Genomic DNA, 23,205 nt, shown 5'->3' on the forward strand with positions numbered 1-23,205 from the left:
ACACAGACACGACACATGCAGACACAACACACGCCACACTCACATCAACACCACACAGACACAACACATGCAGACACAACACGCACCACACTCACACATATCAACACCACACAGACACGACACATGCACATACAACACACACCACACCCACATCAACATCACACACGACACATGCACATACAACACACACCACACCCACATCAACATCACACACGACACATGCACATACAACACACACCTCACCCACATCAACATCACACACGACACATGCACATACAACACACACCTCACCCACATCAACATCACACACGACACATGCACATACAACACACACCTCACCCACATCAACATCACACACGACACATGCACATACAACACACACCTCACCCACATCAACACCACACAGACACGACACATGCAGTCACAACACACGCCACACTCACCCACATCAACACCACACACGACACATGCACATACAACACACACCACACCCACATCAACACCACACAGACACAACACATGCACATACAACACACACCACACCCACATCAACACCACACAGACACGACACACGCAGACACAACACGCACCACACTCACCCACATCAACACCACACAGACACGACACACGCAGACACAACACGCACCACACTCACCCACATCAACACCACACAGACACGACACACGCAGACACAACACACACCACACTCACCCACATCAACACCACACAGACACGACACACGCAGACACAACACGCACCACACTCACCCACATCAACACCACACAGACACGACACACGCAGACACAACACGCACCACACTCACCCACATCAACACCACACAGACACGACACACGCAGACACAACACACACCACACTCACCCACATCAACACCACACAGACACGACACATGCAGACACAACACGCACCACACTCACCCACATCAACACCACACAGACACGACACATGCAGACACAACACGCACCACACTCACCCACATCAACACCACACACACACGACACATGCAGACACAACACGCACCACACTCACCCACATCAACATCACACACACATAAACACCACACACATGACACATGCAAACACATGCCATATTCACACATGTCAACACCACACACACACAACACATGCAGACACAACACACACCCCACTTACATGACACATGCAGAAAGAACACACACCACACTCACACACATCACACACACAAATTCATGCAGACACAACACACACCACACTCACACAACAAATACAGATAGAACACACACCAAACTCAGACACATAAACACCACACACAGGACACATGCAGACACAACACACACCACACTCACACAACAAATACAGATAGAACACACACCACATTCAGACACATAAACACTACACACAGGACACATGCAGACACAACACACACCACACCCACATCAACACCACACAGACACGACACATGCAGATATAACACATGCCACACTCACACATAGAAAACACATACATACAACAGCACATACACCCCGCCCTCATGTACAAACACACCACGCCACACATGCACACACATACTGTGCCCAGGCATGCAAGCATACTACACACCACACACAACACATGCACACACATATTCCAGTGCACAGCTACAGAAGTTAAACATCCCATTCCATTTCAGTCCATTCCAAAGAGTGCTGGTTGTCACCATGACAGTGACCTCCTGGCTCGCCATGGATGGAGAGCCATGGGGAATCTGAGCACCGCTGCCCCCCCGGGTGCAAGCCCCGTCTGCCTCTGAGAGTTCTATCACTTTGATAGGCACACACTGGCTCCCTCTCTGCTCCAGGCACGTGCTTGCCCTAGGCCCTTTGCTCTGCCATCCCCTCGGCCTGGTGTCCTCTCTCTCGTTACCATGGGAGGTGCTTTCTCCTCCTTTGCAGGTGCCTGTTGAGATTTCACCTGCCAGGTAAGTGCCTCCCGGCACCTGCATTCTTGTCTATGCCCCCTTCCTGGTGGGCTCCTCTATGTGGGCACCCTCTGCCTTCCTTCCTCTTCTTCCTCTCCTTCCCCGGACCTGTCCCTGCTCCTCCAGCCCTTCCCCTGTCCTAAATTAGGCAAATGTACATGCATAGATCAACCCAGCCCTGAGCCACAGAGGCCAGAGTTCAAACAACGCGACCAATTTATAAACAATTTTCTCTGCTACGATTAAGTTACATTTTCCCCAATAGCTGCTTCATTTTCTTGTCAAAAATACACAGTTTTCACATTTGTCTCGCTGCAAGGGTAATTAATTTCCAGACCATAAGTAAGAACTTAATTTGATACCTGCAAGGATTATAAACTATTTCAAGCTGTTGTTTACACGAAATCAAGAAAGATTCGTTCTGTTTGCAATTATGTTAATGAGGAAATAGAGTGGGTATTTTTTTTTCAGGGAACTCGGCATAATTTTGCCATTACCAATGAATTAGTTTAAAAATGCCTGCTGCTGCTGCCACAAACCCCTCTACAGCTATTTTTAAGGTGACCCCAGTGAGGAGGCCCTACAGACAGCTGAATATCCCTAGGAAGCTTTTTGTAGGAACAGCTCAGATGACCATGGGTCGGTGAGTTCTGGGCACTGGGCACACCCCCAGGTGGTGGACAACTGGCTGGGTCTGTAGAGGGGGCTGAGGAGTCTTCTCCAAGCCCTTCTGATGCCAAGCCGTAAGGAGGTGACCAGAACGGTGAGGGTGGAGGGAACCCGGGGCATGGACGGTCCAGCCCCTTCCTTGTAGACAGCCATTCTCTGGTTCTGGACTGCCACGTGGGTTTGCACCACACAGGCTTGCATCGGCCTGGGCCACAGGTGGGGACACTGAAGGTGTGGAAAGAGGCTGTTCTCAGGGTTGAGGAGGGACACCCCTTTAGCATTGTCCCATGCCCGCTGTGGATGGCTGTGCAATCGGGTCCCCTGTGGGGGTGAGAGGGCTGAACTTGGCCTGGAAAAAGGCTGCGTCTGCCCACCATGGTGCCCTTGGTTGGCTGTAACCCTGAGTAGCCCGAACTACCTGGGCTGACCCGGAGGCTGGTGCAGGGCGAAGGGCAGGTGCCCAAAGTGGGGAGGCATCCCCTGTGCCTGGAGGAACCAGCTGGCTTCACAGGATGGGACACTCAAACTGGGTGCTAAAGGCCGTGTGGTCAGGGCAAGGCAGGCTCCCAGGGGAGGGAGTGCAGGTATAGGCAGGGGGCTGTAGAAGGGCCCTGCATGCCTGGCAAGGGTCAGAATGGAGGAAGTACGGGGCCTGGGGGAAGAGGAGGGGTCAGGCCACACTGTGAAGGGCCCTGTGGCACAGAGAAGGCAAAGAACCTTCTAGACCTACAAGAAGGCGGCCACATGCTCATGGGGAAAGGGCCCTAGGGCTCCCGAGCAAGGGTGGTGGGCATGTGGCCAGGAGGTGCAGGGCTGGCACAGCCACAGGTGCTCGGGGGGCTTCAGTAGGTCTGTGAGGAAGAGGCCAGCCAAGCCTGACCTCGATGACACAGCAGCTGGAGCTGGCATCACCGAAAACCCAAGGGAAAGTTGTCTTTGGCCTCCTGGCCCTGCTGGGCACAGGTATGGCTGCGCAGTGGGGGACACAGAACATGAGGGCTCATTCAAAATATGACCCGCTTGGTCTGCAGGCATGTTGGGGCCTGTTCCTGGCTGCCTGTCGCTGGAGAGCTGGGGGCTGGAGCCAGCACTCCGCCTGGCCTCTGCCTGGCCCAGCCCCCAGCACTATCCTCCTCTTCACGGGGCCTCCCCCACACCCCTCCCTCCACCAAGTCTGCCTGGAGGCTGCATCGAGGCTCTGGGCCGAATCCTTGAATCCTCGTAAATCCTGGGGTGCTGGAGACAGCCCAGGTGAGGCCGTGAACAATGCCCCATTGTGGCCCCGTGGGGACGGTTTGCCACCACTTGCCACCAGCCCATAGGTTGTAAAAATCTCTCCCCACTGATCTAATTTCGACTCTCTGGCCCTTGGGGGGTTAGGCCCGGGACAGGCACAGTCTCACTCCACACAGAAACCATTTATGGTGGGGACCAAGGCCGCCTTTATTGGCACCGAAAGGCAACCGTTTCTGCCCAATGGCTTTGATACCGTCACATGTCAGGTGGTGAGGGTGGGACTCGCAGCCACTGGGGCTCGTGTGGGGACAAGGACAGGCCGAAAACTGCTGCAGCCGGAAGAATGGCTCCCAGCCTCTCTCTTCCTGGCTTTTCCAACGCCTGCCCCTCAGCAGGCCCATCATCTCTGGGCCCATCTCCGAGGCAGGGGACATGGCAGCTGACCAGGCAGGAACCCAGACACAGGCCCCTTCGGGGACATTTCCCTTCACCATGGAGAGGGTGTGAGGGAGTGTTTGTGAGAGCAACGGAAATGAAGACGTGGGGCCTGGGTCGGCAGTGGGAGTCCTTGTCTGGCCTTGAGGTATAAAGGTTGAAGGTGGAATGGTGCTGGGAAGGCCTGGGAGAGGAAAGTGCTGGGTGCTTCCTGTCACCCGCCATCAACGCCCAGGGTTCTCCATGCTCCTGAGAGTTTGGGAGGAGCCATGAGAACTGACGTGGCTGCCTTGGTGACGTGGCCACCTTGGTAGCCAGACAGTGATCTCAAACAGAGGTTCATCAGCACTGCAGCTGCCACGGGGTAGCATCACCTGGCAGGGGGCCAGGGGCTGTGCTGGCTCCTGGTGGGACGTGGAATGTTTTCAGGTGGGGTCTGAACAGTCACGTGTGTCTTGGTATTTATGTTTTCACGCATGCCGGGAGGAAGTGCATTGAGCCAGAAACGAATGCTCTCACAGGTGCTACAGAACAATACTTACATGCACCAAGTGCAGTAAACGTCATCTAAGAAATGTCAGTGGCTCTCAGATGTGGAAAAACACAAAGGGAGTCCCCATGTGAGTGGGGCAGGGGGCGGGGGCTGAAGGCCAGCCTCATCTGGGGAGAAGCCTCCATCTCCAAGCTCTGCACAGGAGGTTGGCTACGCTTGCCCCACCCCCCGCCCCACCCTGTGGAAACCCTGCTTGTGGAGGCGCTTAAGGGATGAGAGCTGGAGATTCCAGGACAAGGAACCCGTGGGGTTCCTCATGGACTCGGGGAAAGCCAGGGTCCCGCCAAGTCTGTGGAGCAGAAAAATATTGTTTCTTGCAAAACGGGAGGGAAGATTTGGCGGGATCTGTATCTGGGGGGCTGGGTGTCACCATAGCAACGGAGAGCCAGAAGCCAGCAGACTTAGGGGCAGGCTTCTGATTTCTAGGGATGCTTGCCAAGCCCCAGGTAAGCTTCAGTGGGTGTGGGGTAGGGTTAGGGTTAGCTCAGGGGCCTGCTGAAGACGGGCTGGGTTTAGAGAAGCTCAGCGGGGCCCACCCTGTGCCCAAGTGTGGCCGTTTCTTTAGCGATTGCTGTGACTGGGTGTCAGGTTGGAGGAGGGGGACCCCCAGGTGCACAGCTCCAGCTGGCTTTGCTCCAAAACTTCAATTTTAAGGAAAGAGAGAAACGAAGTGGGATAGACAAGACAGGTCGCCTGAGACCCCGGGGCCCCGTCCGTGGCCTCCCCAGAAATTGGTGCAGCTCCTCAACTGTAGGTCCGGCAGCGGCAGGGTCTGCTCTGACTCCAGCCTGAGGTCACAGTCATCACTCCTCCTTATTCCTCAGGGCACCAGAGAGGTAGGGATGGGGGCGGTGAGATGTGGAGACTGACGTAGCGGAAGGTCAAGTGATGCCCTGGCTTCCTTGCCGGTGTGGGGTGGAGTTGCGTGGGATGTGGGAGGAGGTGGCGAGTTAGATGGGGAGACTCCTTGGGCCCCTGCCAATCCCAGGCAGAGGACCGTCTGAGTCATCAAACAACACAGTTTTGACTGTGCTGCCTGCCTGCCTTCCTCCCTGTGTAGCTTCGGCGGGTGTCATGAGCTGTGCCCACCCCAGGCTGGGTCTGGCTTTCTGTCTGTACATGGGTCCCCACTGGTAGCATCTTGCGTTCAACAGACAAGGTAATCTGTGGACCTCCCGTCTTTCCCTCTGCCAGGGAGAGCAAACTTAGGAAGAATAGGCACATGGTTCTGGCGGCGGCTTCAGAGCTGAAGCTGAAGTGATAGAGGGGGGTCAGGGGGACCCTCCAGGCTCAGGCTCTCTTGCTAGGTCCAGTCTAGCCCAGCAGACCTTGTGCCACTCTCCAGGACACCCTCACTTGGGAAGGTGATGTCCTCCCCAATGCTCTGCATGCTCCCCGCTGATCTGTGAACATGCATGGGTCACGTCTTTGTGTCTTTAAGGTCCAGTGTCCTCGGGGAACCGGCTGGGCTCAGGGCTGAGTCCCATGACCCTGCTCCTCTCCTGTGCCGCCCCTGACCATGGCCTCCCCGAGGTTTCCCTCACTCCTCTCCCATCTCTTTCCCCCCCATCCTCTTCCCCTTTTCTTTTCTACCTGATCTCTAAGCACTGGGGTTTCAGTGGCCACCAAGTTCAAATGCAGCTCCAGACCCTCTGAACGAAGCATCCCCATGGGGTTGCTCACAGCAGAAACCCAGAGTCCTTTTCCAGCCTCCCTCCCCGCAGCGGGGCCGGCTGACTGGGGGCTGATACCCCAAGGTCTCCACCCTAGTCCAAGGTGCCAACACCATCCCTCATCCCACAGCAGCCCTTCACCACTCCTGGAACCTCTGGAGGTGCACCCTCACCAACACGTAACCCTTCTCCCAAGAAGCCGGAGCCACTGCCACCCCTGGACCCTTGGCCTGGCCATCCCTTGCTGCTCACCAGCTCTGCCTCATCAGCTCTCACGGCCTTAGGAGGATGTGCCTCGGGCCCCAGGGCCTTTGCAAGGCTGCACACTGGACACTCTTCCACCCTGGGTGTGCCACCCTCCTCCTCGCTCACTCCTGGTTGGCTCTGGGCTCCTGACTCCACTGACTGGGAAAACCCAGTACTTTTTTCTTCATGCAGACAAATATGTAATTACAGATCATGATGTAATTCCAATCACCCTGCCCTGCCATGGGGCTGTGCATTCTAAGGAGCAGGGGCAGCCCATCCCTCTATGCCGCAGCACCGGGCAGTGGCACAAGGTAAGAATAAATGCACACGGTGCTTCCGGATTCCTTTATCCCGTTCCTTTCTGCTCCTGTAACTCTAGCCCCTCCATCCCTCCAGAAGGGCCTCATTTAAAAAAATATGTTTATTTTTATTTTTAGAGACAGGGTCTCACTCTGCTGGCCAGGCTGGAGTGCAGCGGTGCGATCACAGCTCACTGCAGCCTTGAACTCCTGGGCTCAAGCAACCCTCCTAACTCAGCCTCCTGAGTAGCTGGGAATACAGGCACACACCATCACCCTTGGCTAGTATTTTATTTTGTAGAGATGGGTTCTCGCCATGTTGCCCAGGTTGCGAACTCCTGGCCTCAAGCCATCCTCCAGTCTTGGCCTCCTAAAGAGATGGGATTACAGGTGTGAGCCACCATGCCCAGCCTCAGTTTTGAGGATATTCCTGGGTTCTGGAGAAAGCTCGGAGCCCTCACGTGAGCCTGCTAGTGCAGTTTCCACCCGTTATTGGATATGGTCCCTCTCAGTAAGAGGGGACATCACAGAGCCTTAGACCAGCACCCTATGCATTTGCTGGGTGCACCCAGGTGGACCCCGCCCGATGCGCATGAGGCTGAACCCATTTGTAGCCCAGCGAGGGTAGGTGACTAGGCAGCACGGGTCACCCAGGGATCAGCATCTCCTTAATAGCTCCTGCCCTGGGGGTGGACGCCAGTGCCCCAATGGGGTGTTCACCCGGCTGGACAAGCATGTCTGTTCTGGCAGCAGGCCGGCAGCCACCTCGCTGCCCACACAGATGGCTCCTATGTGCCTGACCTGGGGCTTCCCGAGGGCAGGGAAGAGAGGGGGTGCTGTGGGGGATCTGGGGCAGGGAGGGGGGCACAGGGCAGGAGGCTGTGCAGTGGCCCCACTGTCAGGCTCACCTTCCTTAGCTAATCCTGAATGCAAGAACAACACCGCTAAGTCCGTGAGCTGGACCTCAGCCCTCCAGAGCCCCAAGCCCCCATCTCCTCTACTTGAGGCCTCACAGGGTGCTCTGTGCCCCCAGGATCCCCATGCCCTTGGCCCTGGCCACAGTGCCTCCTGCTGTTGCCCAGGTGGTCCAGGCACCACCTCAGGACCCCCCACCCTGCACCTGCTGTGCCCTCCGCCCAGAATGCTGTTCCCCAGGATATCCACAGGATGGGCTCCCTCACCCCCACAGACCTTTCCTGGCAGCCTGCACACCCTGCAACCTCTTCTGGAAAAGCCCAGGTCCACCTGGATGGAGAGAGTTTCTCTTGGGCAGAGGGAGGGTCATGGCTCTGCCCCTCATGTCCAGCTGGAGCTTTCCACCTTCCTGAGAGCAGCAGCCACTGTGAAAGGGACCGTGTGCTGGGTGTTTTCTGGGTGCTGGGCCTGTGGGCACACCCCGTGCCCTACTGCCTGGTCCACACACTGGCTGCCTTTACAGTCAAAGATCTGGAGGTCAGAGGGGCTCCGGGTTTGAGAAGGGCCCCCAGAGGGGCAGCCCGTTCCTCTCCCGCAGCGTCTTCCAAACTCGGAGAGGCGTTCACGCCTGCGGGGCTCTGGGCCTGCAGGGTGCCCCCAACCCCCCGGAGGCCCGCGGGAGCGCAGGAGGGGACACCGGGGCTGCCGGGGTGGGGAGGGACCTGGGAAGGCATGAATGGATGCGCCGGACCAGGGCGGGAAGCGGTGGACGCGGACCGGGGTGGGGAGGGCTCCGGCTGCCAACCCAAACAGCCCGGCGCGCCTCGGCCCCGTGTTTAATCCACAAAAATTTCCATCTGCCTCTGGAGCACTCGGAACCCGGGCAACCAAAGGCTGTTCGCGCGGCAAAATAAACACCCGCTCCGTGCAGGGGCTGCCGTGCTCCGCGGCCCGGCCGAAACGCCGGAGTCAGCCATTTTGTGGACGCCGCGGACCACAGCGAGGCCCGAGCCCCCCTGCGCGGGGAGCGGCCCCAACATCGCGGGGGGACCTGGGCATCTACCTGCCACCCCACCCCCCCGTGGACCCTGAGTCCCAGGAGCCCCCCAGCCGCGTGCAGCCCCGGGGGCCACACCTGAGTGGAGGGCGCGGGCCGCCCCGTCCTTCCTGCGCCACCCGCGGTCTCCCAGCCCGGGAGGGAGGGAGGGAGGGAGGGAGAGAGGGAGGGGACGGCTGGGACATCTATTTTTGGTGGTGACCAAGCCACTGCTTAATATGCAGAACTGGCCGGGGGCAGGCTGTGCCCTGACCCGCGGGTGACAAGTTTAAAAAGGGGCCCATTTTGACCAAAAGACGTGTTTTTCTGAGGTTGGTCAGGGCAGCCGGGCAGGTTTTGCCGCGCAGAGAGGCTGTGCGCCACCCTCACGCCCTGGCCCCTGCGGGCCGCCAGCCCGGCCGGACCCCGCCATTGATGCTGTTGAGTGCAGATCCACACACGGGGGTGGGTGACCAGCAAGGCCTCTGCCTCCATCGGGCTCGGCACCTGCCACGCCCCTGCCACCTGCTCCCCATCCCAGGCTTTCTCTGAAGCAGCTGCACCCGCAGAAGCTGACACACACTTGAGCTGCATTTTTAAAAACACTGCAAGTTCCTCTCTGGCCAGTATTGGAGGCCTATAAATAGAGCAATTCAGGAGAGGCTTGAGGGTGGCAATTGTCCCCCAGACATGCTAAGTGAGGAACACCCCCAGAAAGGGAGATGCTACTGCAGAGAAAAGAACCGTTCTTGGGGGACTGCTGAGGGTAAGAGAGGTAGGAAGATGCTGGATAGTTGGGGAGACCAGGCTTGGATTCAGGAGGCACGACCAGGCCACACAGTGGAGTTGAGGCAGAATTTGAGCTTACAGAGGGGTCCCTGATGGCCATCCTCATACTCACAGCCTTAGAGCTCTGCTGTCAGCCAGGCAGGCCTGACCGGGAGCTTGTGACACTGCCCACGCCACAGGGCCTTTGCACATGAGCGATTGTCAGAGCTGTGCTACATCATCCCCTCTACTGGGGGCTGAGAGCCCACATGACTGCTCAGGTCTCACAGCCATTGCGTGTAGGGGGAGGGCTTGGACCCCAGCCCCTGGCTCCCAAGGCACAGGAGGAGGTCAGGGTTTTGCCTCCTTTGTGTGGGATGGGAAGGGGGTCTGTGTGCCGGCCCCGGGTGCACAGCTGGATGCTGGGTGTGGATGGGCCACACCTGGATGAGGACCCTGAGTGATGATGAGATCCTCCTATGGGGCTCAGGGTCCCATGGGCAACCTGAGCCTCATAGGATGACAAAGTGAGACTGTGCCTGCAGGACAGGGTTTGACCTGGCTGTCTCAGTAGGTGCTGTGCTGTGCTAGGGCACTGCCAACGGGGCTGTCCTGAGCCCTGCAGTAGAACCAGAGGCAGTGCCAACTCCTGGTGTCACCGAGGTGGGGACATGGTAGACAACCCCAGCAGAGGAGGACAGAGCCGCATCAGTCAGGCTTTTCCTCTGAGTCAGCGCTCTCCACAGTCCCATCAGCCAGCCACAGTTAGTGGGGGTTGAGGGTCATTTGGGCTCTTGGTATGGCAGAGGAAACTGGGGGCCAAAGGGGTGTGAACCCCTTCATGTCCTGGGGCAGGGCTGGCAGGGCCAGAATCTGCAGCTGACAAGTGCCCTCTGCCAGCCCCTGGCAACCTCATGGCAACCTATCCAAGGGTGGGCAGCACAGAGAGGGGCCCTGAGTGGGGAGGGGGCTCAAGGGATGTTAGGATTGTAGGTGGTCCTCCTAGGGGAGACCAGAGGACCAAGGTGGGGACTTGTTTCTGAGGCTCCTTTTCCGATCACACTCACTTCCACCTGAAATCACTCTACCGGGGGAAAAAGAAACACCTCTAAATAAGCACAGCAACTGGCTGATGTCTCAATCTCAGACAAAGCGAGAACTCATGGTGGATCTCAGAGCCAAGCCCACGGCAGTCCCAGTGCCCAGGAGCCAGTCCTGGGAAGGGGGAGGCTAGCAGCTCCAGCATCCCGGACCTCGGCCATTCCCTGGCCTCCCTTTCCAGCTGTGTCCCGGTGGTATGGTCTCATAGAGATGCGATCACGTTCCTTGGCAACTTAGATTTCTTACTGAGTGACTCATCAACAATATCCCTCTCGAGCAATGGCTGCCGGCAAGCTTGTCAGGGGTTGGTGCTGGGGCTGCGGTATCCCACAGGCAGGAGGTGTCTCAATGTATATGCAGCCTCTCTATGGACAAACAGGTGGTTAGAGCTTGCTGCATGACAAAGCTTGCAGGCAAAGCCTGACCCTGGTGCTTTTCTTTCCTAGGAGTGACAACGGGTCTGTAATTTTCACAGGTAGTGTTAGGGTCCCTTCTAGGAGCTGTTGGCATGGTAATTCCCATCCCCCATAAGACAGAAGAGTGTCTGCTCTTCCACATCCATGCCAGCACAGGGTATCATCATTTCCTTACATTTTGACTTCAGGGGTGTGCATTCCCCTGGCCACTGGTGGAGCCACTCTCTTTCCACAGAGGGTTGTGGGCAGAGCTGGGCTGTGGTTCTGAGGTGCCTGCTGGGCTTGGTTCTAGGTGTGGCCTTTGGGGGTGGCCTGAAGTTGGGGGAGGGTACGGGGCCTCGGTCTCTGGCCAGGCCAGCCATGATGGCTGTGGGAATGCCAGGCCTGAAGGGCTCCGACCTCAGGCTCCCAGGGAGCAGCCTCAACCTGGCTCCAGGGGCCTCCCGCAAGCCTCCCCTGTGCTTGCTGGGCACAGGGACTCCCTGGCAGACACATCCACCCCTGCGCAGGAACGGGGTGGTGGTGCTCAGCGTCAAATGCCGCTTTCATTATAGTTTATCTTTGGAACCCCAGACAAAACAGGGCTTGTGTGGTTTGACTGAAGCGCAGCCCCTCAGGACTCTGCCATCCACTAAGACGGCTCCTCAGGAAAGAAAAAATACACTAACCTTAAAATAACCAGTTCCCAGAATAGCAAGCTAATGACGGCTTCTAAAGGGAGCCCTTTGATCAGTCAGAGCCCCCGCCTTTGCCTATTTACGGCCCTGTCACTCAAGAGCAGCCTAGCAGCTGAGAGAGGAGTGTTGGGGGGGCAGAGGGGAGGGGGAACTGCCGAGGAGGGGCAGGGCCGGGACTGCCAGGGCAATCCAGGCTGCCCAACTTTCTGATGCAACCAGCCCCTTGGTGGCAAGGTCCCCCCTGGTCTCTGTGACAGCCTGGATGTGTGTCCCGCATGCACCAAGGGATACTTCTCACAGTCTCCTGAGCAGCACCTTCCAGTTGTGAAGCTACGTCAGGGAACAGACCTGGCTGCAGCGAACCAGAAGGAACCAGAATCCCAAGCAGTCGTTCCTTAGGGACCTTAGGGAGGCATGGGTCATGAGCTCTGGGGACTCGAGGCAGGGGAACTTGGGGGGAAGATGTAGTAGAGAAGGAGCCCAGGAGGGGTCTGCAGGGATGCGTCTCTGTTGGGGGCATGGGGTGGAGAGCGGCGCCAGGGGTCTGAGATGACTGCTAGCTACTAGAATGTGCTCTCCGGGAGGGTCCCTGCCACCTACATTTACCACCTTTTGTGGGCACTCACTGAGCACTTCCCTGGGCCTGGCCTGGGTAAATGTGGGGGAGCCACACTCACCTCCCCACACGCACGCATGGGCATGTCCATCTAAAGCAGCGCTGTCTCAGAGCTGAATCTGCACGGCAGAGTGCCGGAAAAGTGGCGACTGAGACCGAGGAATGGAATTTTCATTTCATTTTAATAAATTAAAATTTACAGACAGATCCTTCATTCAGTTATTAGAAAACTCTTAAGTATGTTTGAAATGACTTAGGCATGGGAATCTCCTTTTTCAATGGTAAATTTTATGAAATCTAAATACAGACCAAGTTGTTCTCATGAAAACTGTCTAAATTGAAGTGTGTAAAATACTCAGTGGCTTTTGAAGACCCAGTATGAAGAGAAGAATGTCAACAATTTCAAGCGTTTTAAAAATATTAATTATATATTGAAATGATATTTTGGATAGATTGGGTTAAATAAAAGATATTAGTGCAATTAATTCTACCGATTTCTTTTAAATTGAAGAAAAGCGGCTATTAGAAGATTTAAAATTAATCTGTGGCTAGCATGGATCAGCTGACCAAGAAGTCAGGGAGGTTGAGGCTGGAAACTCAGGGACCGTGGAATCCCCAGAGGTAACGGGGGCCCTGAGGACATTTGATGACTGGGATGAACTCGAGCTTTGCTTTCACCAGAGATCCATGGTTATGTTCTCAAAGCCTACGCCTGCCCCACATAGGAAGTCTCAGACTTACATAAAGCTGTGCGCCTTCAGCGTGAGGGCCAGTGAGAAATCTCCTACTCCCTGAGAAGTTTGTAAAGAAAACTGCCTTACTGCTAAGAGAAGGAGAACAAGTTCTATCGTGGAAGGTCATTTTCTCATGCTAGTCCATGCTCAGCTTGGAGGCTCTAATTCACACCACCTAGGTTGCCTAGAAAACTTTGAGCCTGGAACCGACAGTCCAGGCTGGCAGTACACCCACATATGTGGCAATGGAAGGGGTAAACATGATTCCTCCCTGAGGACCCCAACTCCACACCAGGCTTCAAAAATTTCCACCGATCAATTTTAAAATACATAAGTTTACAATGAAAAAAACACAAAGGAAATGAAACACCATGAATGAGAGTCAGCAGAAGAAAAAAAACAGACAGGGATGTGAACTCAGAAATACTTTAGATACTGGAATTAAGAGAAACTCCATATAAAATAGCCATATTTAATACACTTCAAGAAAATTTTAAAATTTGAACATGCAAGTAAATTAGAATGACCTCTCAGATATGAGTAGGAACCTAACAGAACTTTTATAAATAAAATAATACTTGAAGTTTAAAATTCATTGAGCGGGTTTAACAGCAAATTAAACACAGTTAAAGAAACAACAGGAGAACTGGAAGATGAATTCCAGAATACTATACAGACAGACAAAGTGATTTTTTTAAAAAAAGGTTAAGAGATGTGAAGGGGAGTAAGATGGTCTACTACTGGCCGATAACAATTCCAGAAGGAGACAATAAGACTGAACTGAAATCTTGACATGGATTAGCTGAGCATAATCTCGAACTGATACAAGACAACAAACCACAGAGTAGGATAGCCGAGGCAGAACAAAAGAAACCTATTAACTAACGCGTGCTAGTGAAAATGCAGAACACCACAGTCAAAAGGAAGATCTTAAAGGCAGCCAGAGACAATATTGTCTTCCAGGGAGCAACCGTTCATGATTTTCATTCTTAACAGTAACAGCGGAAGCCAAAAGACAGTTCAATAATATTTTCAATGTGCTGAGAGAAAAAGAACTTTGATAACCTAAGGCCTATAATTTTATAATTGGTGGAAATATTTTTTAAGATGACAGTAAAATGGTCATTTGCAGGCAAAATCTGGGAGTTTTTCACTGAAGAAAATTTAAATGAATCCCTCAGCCACATAGAAAGGTAATCCCAGGTGTAAGATCTGAGATAAGAAAGAAACGACCAATGACAAAGAGGCAAGTGGGTGAGTAGATTGAAACAAGCGTTGATTGTATAAAACACTACCAACCCGTGAGTTAAAAATCAAACATGGGTCAACTGAAATATACAGCAGCAAAGCACTCAGTCAGGAGGAGAGTGACTGAAGTTACGGTGCCCTGGGATTCCTATTTTTATACAGATATGGGTAGATATAGCAATTACTTCTGATGTATATTCATCTGAAATGTTCTAGGTTAACCTTTACCAGAAGACTAGTAGAATACATAACTTCAAAACCAGTAGAGAGAAGAGTAGAATGAGAAGTAATAAAGTAATGAGAAGCAAGAAAGAGGAGAAAAAGAAATATTAAAGATTTGGTACAAATGGAAAGCACAAAATACGCTGTTAGCAGTCAATCCAAATCTATTAGAAATCACATTAAATGTAAATGTATTAAATGATTTTTTAAAAAACTCAGTAATATAGCGTTTACAAAAGACAAACCTAAAATCATATGGTTAGAGGATTAAAAAGAAAAGGATTAAAAAAAATTGACATCAAAAGCAGAAAAGAAAACCAGACCAATATCCTTTATGAATACAGGCACATTCTTTTTTCCTTTCCATCAGCTTTCCTAGGTTGAAGATACAAACATTCTTAACAAAATATTAGCAAACCAAATCCAGCATCATATAAAAGGAATCATATACTAGCCCAGGTAGAATTTACTGCAGACATGTGAGACTGAAAATTAATGTATTACACCACATCAGTAGGATTAACCTGAAAATTAGTTAATGGATTAGACCATATCAGTAGAATAAGGAAGAAAAACCACAGGATCATTTTACTAGACATAGCAAGAGCATTTGAGAAGATTCAATATCCATAAGAGCTCTCGATGCACTAGGAATAGAAGGAAATATTCCCAACATGATAAAAAGCATGTGTGGAAAACTCAGAGCTAATGGCGAAGGACGAAATGATTTTCCCCACAAGGTCTGCTCTAGCCACTTCTATTCAAAACTTTTTTGGAAATTCAAGCCAGTGCAATTAAGCAACACGAAGAAATGAAAGGCACTGACTGGAAAGAAGTAAAGATTGTCTTTATTGACACATGACGTGACCCTCTATGTAGAAAATCTTAAGAAATCAACAGCAACAGCAGAAATGACTAAAATCAAGAACAGAAAAGTCAGTTTACAAGATTGATACAAAAATTTAATGGTTTTTCTATATATCAGTAATGAACAATTAATTCAAAATGAAATTAAGAAATAATTCCATTAACGCTAGCATGACAAATAAAATATTTAGGAGTAAATGTAACAAATGAAATACAAAATTCATATACCCAAAACTGCAAAATATCACTGAAAGGAATAAAGTAGATGGAATAAATGGAGGATATACCATGTTCATTGATTACAATACTCAATTTTGTTAAGATGTCAATTTTCCCTAAATGGATCTACAGATTCAACACAATGCCTATCAAAATCCAGCAGGCCTTTTTTCTAAATTGACAGGTTGAAACTAAAATTTACATGAAAATTCATAGGACTTAGAATAGACAGAAACAATTTGAAAAAAGATGAGCAAAATTTAAAAACTTACATAAATTAATTTCAAAACTTACTGTAAACCTATAATAATCCAGAGATTATTCTGTATGGGTTTACAGAAAGGCATATAGACCAACAGAACAGAATTGAGAATGCAGAAATAAACCCATACATTTATGGTCAATTAATTTTTGACAAAGAAGCCATGAAAATTCAAAGGAAGAAAAGGAGTATTTTCAACAAATGATCCTGAGGCGATTGGATATCCATAAGTAAGAATAAAACAAAACAAATCCGGACTTCACCTCATATCATACCCCAGAGTTACCACAAAGTAAATATAGACCTAAATGTAAGAGCTAATTCTATAAAACTTCTAGTGGGGGGCGGGGGGGAGAAACCAAAACAGGAGAAAATGTTTATGGCTTTGGATTAGGCAGAGTTCTTAGATAAAACATCAAAAGCCTGAGCCACATAAGAAAAGACAAATTGGACTTCATTAAAATTAAAAAGTTTTGTGATTTAAAAGATGTGATTAAGGAAATGAAAAGACAGTCACAGAATGGGAGAAAATATTTGCAAGTCATAGATCTGATAAAGGACTTGTATCCAGAACATATAAAAAAAAACCCTTGCAACTCAATAATAGAACAGACTACTTAATTAGAAAATGGGCAAGAGAGTTGAATAAACATTTCACCAAAGAAGACTATGAATGGCTAATAAGCACATGAAAAGTGGCTCAACATCATTAGTCATTAGGGAAATGCAAATCAAAACCACAATGAGATACCATTACATACTCACTAAAAGGGCTAAAATAGAAAAGACCATGTATTTGCAAGGCTGTGGAGAAAGTGGAACCTTTATACATTACTGGTGAGAAAGCAAAATGGTACAAATCCTTTGGAAACAGTTTAGAAGTTTCTTAGAAAGTTAAACAGAAATTTACCCTATTCCTTCTCGGTAAGAATAGAGCAAGCAGATAAAAACATTCCAATGAATATATAGAAGATTTGAACAGACCAATTAACAAGCTTGTTCCAGTGGATATAAACATAACGCGACACCCAACAATGTCAGAATATACCTTGTTTTCAAGTACAGAAGGCACATTTACAAAAATGGACCACATATTTTTGCCCTAAATCATATTTCAAAACATTCTAGAGGATTACTATCATGTGGCTTGCTTTCTCTGACAAGAGGGCAACATTATGAGTAAGCCGGGCTACAATTATAACAATGACAAGAACCACATTGCTACAGAACCCCTAGGATAAACAAGAGATCACAATGGAGATTAGAAGAAGACTAGAGTGAATAAAGATTGCAATTAAACGGCATATATCAAAACGTGGGAGATGTAGTTTGAATGATGTTTAGAGGAAGAATGTATAGCCTTAAATACATACCTTAAAAATTTAGAAAGCCCTGAGATTGACAGTGGTTAAAAATATATATATTAAAAAAAAGAAATTTAGAAAGCCTGAAAATTAAGAATTATCCTATTCTGAATTTAGAGAGGTCAGACAAAGAACAGTATATTAAGGCCAAGTAAATGGAGGAAAATGAGAAGTGAATGAAACAAAAACAAAATCACAATGCAGAGAATCAGCAAAGGCAGAAGTCTGCTAAAAATATGCACAAGGTGGGCGAATAGTGGCAGGTTCGACCACTAAGAGGGAAAACAGTGAAGGCACAAATAAATAATATTGAGCATAAAAAAACGGGACTAAATGCTAATGTGACTGACATGAAAATAATAATCAATGCCAATAAACATGGAAAATAAGATGAAATGTATAAATTCCTAGAATACATAACTTGTCAAAACTGATACAAGAAGAAATAGAAAACCTGAACAGTCCATAATTTATTAGTGCTATTGAACCAGGAAGGATGAATCTTCCCGCAAAGAAAACACCAGGCCTGGATGTCTATACCTTCAAATTCCATCAAACATTTGAGGAAAACAAAATTCTAATCTTATACAAAATATCTCAATACAGGAAAAGAGGGAACACTTCTTAACTTAGTCTGTGAGGCTCATATACATTTGATACCAAAACCTGATGAAGACCTTACGAGAAAGGAAAATTATGTATGTCTCTCACACATAAATATTGGCGCAAAATTTCTGATATATTAAATATCAGTAAGTGAGATTTCAGCAGTGTCTAAGAAATAATATACAATGTGAAAGATTGGTGGGTGTGGGGAGAGGCTGGAGACCACATATATGGCTGGAAAAATAATCCAAGTAAGAGATGATAAAGGCCTCAATTCAGCAGGGGTTGGGCTGAAGGGTGGGGATGAACGGCAGCAAGGTGGCTCTGGGGGCACAGCTCAGAGAACCGACCAGGACAAAAAAGGCTTGGGGTGCAGCTTGTGGGTCTGGTGGATGGAGAAGTCACACTGTAATGAGGAAAAGGGTAGCAGTGTCTAGCAGCAAACACCCAATTCTGGGATGCTGGGCCTGCCTGCATCCTGGAGGTTGGGGTCAAGCATGCAGCTTGGTAAAGGCATGGGGTGTGTGGTGTGGTGGTGGGAGTCTTGGGTTGGGGGCATTCTCACCGTGGAGGTCTGGCTTCTGGGACCGGAGGCAGTGAAAGGGGTATCAGGTGGTGAGGGCCGCTTCCCACCCAACGCCCTCTGAACTGGGGCATGGAAACCCAGGACTCCCCTGTGTCCGGCTCTCAGCCATGAACATTTCCGGCAAAAACAGAGAAGAAAGAAACCCTCCCAGCCCACTGTGCTCCTCATATCAGCAAAAGCAGTATGAACTTAGCTTGCAAAATAAACAGGGCCCAACGTAAACAGTGCAGCAGGTCCTGGGGACCAAGCTAAGAATACAGGCTGGGGAAGAAGACTGGAGTGGCCTCTGCCATCGATTCCTCAGTGTCCGGGGTACACAGCCCCCACACTGATTGCCAGCCCTTCGTGGGACTCCAAGAAGCCCAGCGAGGCCAGACAGGGAGTGGGCAGGGCCAGCCCTCTCCGGACCCCTCCTGACTGCCTGCATTGGCTCCTGGCCCACGCTGAAGGCCCTGGGCCCTGCTGCTGGTGCCCCTGCCTGCCCCTAGCCTCAGCCTTCCTCAGCCTCTCCATATGAGCTGTGGGTGATGATGAAATCCCTCCTTGTTCTCTCCACCTCATCTCTCACACCTGTCTGTGTCATCCTTGGGATGAAATGTATAATTCCATTTCTCTTTTCCTAACTAGCTGTGTGACCTCAGGCGACTGCTCAGCCTCTCTGAGCCTTAGTTTTCCCATCTGTAAAAGAGGATTTATTTGGGCATTTGGGCAAATAAGGAGTTGTCTCGACAATAAAGAAGACAATAGTTTAAGACGAAAATGGAAGGGGCCTGAGGCAGCTTTTGTGACTTTTGATCCTAAGCACACAAGCAGAGTCAAACCCTCTCATCTGACGAGGGAGGGAGGCTAGCAGGAAGCAGACTGGCTGTGAGGGGGCCCCTGGGTCTGTGGGTGTGGGTGGGTTCTGCTCTCCACACCCTGGAGTGAGGCAGAGGCCAGGCACAGGGGTGGAAGTGATCCCAGGAATGAGGGCGTCCTGCAAGATGGGTGGGGGCTCTGTGTCAGAGCAGAGACGGCCGCAGGAGGGTGGCGAGGAGTCCCCCAGCCCCCTCTCCCCAGTGCGGGCCCCTGGCCAGGACACAAAGGAAGAAGAGGCTCCCTGCCAGGGAAACGGAGGCAGCCCTGAACAAGCTCAGCTGGCCTGCACTGGCGAACTCCCTGCAAAGGGACACTCCAGGCCTCCCTGATCCTTCGCATGACCCCTTCCGAGAGGGGTGCCAGCTGGCTGCGCATCCCAGCGGCCCCTTTCCCTCCTTGCTGGGCCTCTCATTTCACGGCTAGGAGAGCCAGCCTGGGATGGGACCCGCGGCACAGCCCAGCTGAGGGGCTGAGCTGAGCTGAGAAAGCAGTTGGGGGCTGGGGCCTTGACTCCCTTCCGGCAGGCAGCCAGACCGGCGGGATGGGGTGGGGGAGGGTGCCGGTGGGGAAGGCCAGGGGCTCCGGCTGGGGTTGGCGGGGCTGGTGGGCATTGGCACCGTGCGCTGCACGCCTGCTGGGCCTCCGAGGGCCGGGCGGCTGCTGGATTTCCTGCCCCTACTTCCCGAAGTCAGCAGGATTGCGCTTGGGGTGTTTACGGTCCTGGTGGCTGCGCTGATAACGGAGACAACTCGAGCCAGGCTGTGCCACCAAGCCCTCCAGGCCCAGCCAGGCCCTTTCCCAGGGTCTGTCCCTGAGGGGGGGTACCAGTCAGTGGCAGGGCACAGCTCAGTCAGCTCCTTGATGGGCAGCCGGGTTCCAGGCAGACCCCTCAGCGGGGCTGAGATGCAGTGTGGACTGTGGGTACTGCTCCCTCCCTTGGAGACCCCAGGCAGGGGACTCCAATGTCACAGCAGGGAGCCAGGGCCCACCAGGGCTGTGCCTGCAGAATCTAACAGAACCCTTGTGGCCTGGGCTCAGAGCCTGACAGGGCACCAGGATGCCTTGTTCTTAAACTTTGCCCTAGGAATCAGGGACTCGAAAAATGCTTCCCTTTGCTCAGATGTGAAGAAATCCAGGCGCATAATTCTGTGCCTTCAAGGCCAGCACTGGCCCCATTTCAGGCCCCTGCACCAACACTGGCTGACCGAGGACCGTGTCCTCGTTCCCCGGCCCAGCAGACTGCTGGACGGCAGCTGTGCGCGTCGGAAGGGGCCGTCGCGCTTCAGGAGGCGCTGTCTGCCACCCACCATTACCCCACAGGATGCCAGGCTCCAGGTCTGGGCTTAAAGGGTGGCCTGTCCCATGGAGCAGGGGCAGAGCTATAAGAAGGGCCTGGGACAGTAGTGTAGGGGATGGAAGTGGCGGGGAAAGGCGGGGGCTGCCCCCAGCCCGTGCTGTCCAGAAAGGGCCACCAGGACCCCTCATAACAGGGATGTTCACAGGCTGGAGGAGGAGAGGAGGTGGGGACTCAGTGCCACTCCCTGGCTCTACCATGGCTTTCCTTGATGTCTAGAAACTCCTGGCCGTGCCAACAACACAGGGTGCCTGGCTCCGCTGTACTGGGTGTGCCAGCCAGGAGTCACTGGGCCCTTGCACACAGACAAACCCAAGGAAACACTTCGTTCCCCAGGCAGCAGACAGGCCACAGCTCCTGGGCCTCCGAGCTTGCCCGCCCTGTGAACTGACCTCTCCCGGGTCTTGCTTCCTCTCCTGCCAGATGGGTGCCATCTCCCACTGGGCCGTCTGCCTGGCAAAGGCCCGCACCAGCCCTGCCTAGTCCTGTGCCGACAGAGGGTGGCCAGGCTCGCGGGATCAGGGTGCTGCAGTCACACAGCCCCACAGGGCACCTGAACACCAGCCCCACTCTTTCTGCCTGACCCAGTTTGCTGGTCTCAGGGCCCCATGGCTGCCCCAGGCCATGGGCAGATGGTGCCAGGTGGGGAGAGGGTGACGCTGCAGGTCCTGGGGGCCAGGACGGGTGGGGCAGGCGCGGGAGCCCGGGCTGGGCTGTGCCTGCCCCGCCTGCCCGGCTGCAGCCGAGATGGAAGCAGGCCAGAGCCAGGCGTTGCCAGGGAAACCGGGCGGCAGACGCACTCCCTGCCCAACTGAAATTCCTCTATTTTTAGCCTCTCAGCTACTTTCAGATAAAGTCCATGTAGACGGGCGAGCTGTTCGGCAAGATAACAGCCCGCTTCAAACCACAGAGACTTCAAAGGGCAGTGGTGGGCTCAGCCATGGGCCCGAGAAAGGCCCTCCCACTGCCCAGATCCACCGGCAGCTCCCAGGGTGCCAGGGGAGAGGCTCTGGCCTGAGGGACCACGGGATGGGCACAGAGCCTGGCAGGGATCGGGGGCCTGGTGGGTTTGGGGTAAACAGAAGATGCCTCTCTTCCCAGGAACCCATCCCAACTGGGCCCTGCATTTCCCTGAGCCCTTGGCCAGCCCCAAGTGGAGGCCCCAGACAGCTGGGCCCAGGAGAAGGCAGGGATGTGAGGCCAGCTCCTGCCACCCTCCACTCAGGACGCAGCCAGGAGGCTCTCAGGGCACAAAGCAGACTACCAGAGGCAGCGGGGAAGAGCTAGGGAAGGGGCACTGGGTGCCACCTGCTAGTAAAGACACCACTTGTCAGAGTATGAGAAACCAGCCTGGTCCGACTCCTTCCATGGGGACCCATGCCCAGCCTGGTGGGCAGTGGGCCTGGGGTCCTCTTGGGAGCTGCTGGGTGGGCTGCAGTAAGCACTGGCAGGAAAGTGGGGAGGCCTGCAGACCCCGGGCACCACTGGAGCTTTGCATCCGCACACAGATGGCAGGGAGGTGCCTGCTGGGCCCAGGACGCTGCTCAGAGCCACTGCGGGCCGGCGCGTGAGCCTACCTTGTCTTCTATGCGGTTCAGGCGGGCGCCGATTGTGTTGCTGCCACGATCCTTGCTCTTTTCTATGGGGGTAAAACATCCAAATCAGGGCAGAGTGCTGGGGTGGGCCGGGGACCCCGGCTGGGCTTGGGGAGCAGGGTGTGGGGCTGGGGGAGGTAGCTGAGAGTCACAATGCTTAAACCTACTAGGACGTTTTTAAAAAGTGTCCTATGACAAAAATACCAAGGGTGGTACAGTGGGGCGGCATGGCTGCAGCTGGGGACCTGGGCTCCATCCTGTTCCACCTTCACTTCTGACCTCTGAAAGCCCTAGGGGGATGCCTCAACCGGCCACACTGCTGGCTGTGCAAGCCATCACACTCATTCCCAGGGCGCCACAGGCCTGACTCAAGGCTGGGGGACACAGCCACTCCACCTGCCCCCTCCACGTCAGCCCGTACTGTGAGCCATGGGTTCTGTTTAAATTTGGGCTAGGGAAACCCCAAGGAATAGCCTTTTCCCTGTCATTCCCCGGCATGACTCACAGCCCGGTGTCCAGGGGACCCAAGGAATTTGGCCGAGGAGCCAGAAAACTGGCCCCCAGGCTGCCACCAGGCGCTTCTGTCCCTCTCAACTTGAGCCCTGCAGAGCCCCCAGCCAGAGTCTCTTGAATTCCAAGCTGGCAGTTCACCCCACCCAAACCCCACCCCAGGCCCATCCCCAGGATCACCCCC

The 23,205-nt window shown here is 52.8% G+C and overlaps 1 protein-coding gene and 1 long non-coding RNA gene across 6 annotated transcripts in view; both read right to left on the bottom strand.

The window, feature by feature from the left end:
* The window catches only part of KCNQ1 (potassium voltage-gated channel subfamily Q member 1), a 403,111-nt gene that overhangs the window by 49,566 nt on the left and 330,340 nt on the right, over window positions 1-23,205 (bottom strand). For 3 of the 5 annotated variants that reach the window (XM_078341766.1, XM_035263711.3, XM_003734333.6), the window contains one exon: window positions 22,494-22,555. In XM_078341766.1, the coding sequence (XP_078197892.1) occupies window positions 22,494-22,555 (62 nt within the window). Of the gene's footprint in view, window positions 1-10,900; window positions 11,253-22,493; window positions 22,556-23,205 lie in introns of those variants that run through there. The other 2 variants (XM_078341764.1, XM_078341765.1) reach the window with 2 other exon arrangements.
* Window positions 7,342-9,175, bottom strand: LOC103796433 (uncharacterized). Its single transcript, XR_013523604.1, has 3 exons — window positions 9,118-9,175; window positions 8,259-8,407; window positions 7,342-7,437 (listed from the first exon to the last, which is right to left on the bottom strand). It is a non-coding gene; the product is annotated as an uncharacterized LOC103796433 (long non-coding RNA).

The sequence above is a fragment of the Callithrix jacchus genome, chromosome 10, assembly GCF_049354715.1.
Source record: "Callithrix jacchus isolate 240 chromosome 10, calJac240_pri, whole genome shotgun sequence".
Taxonomy (NCBI): domain Eukaryota; kingdom Metazoa; phylum Chordata; class Mammalia; order Primates; family Cebidae; genus Callithrix; species Callithrix jacchus.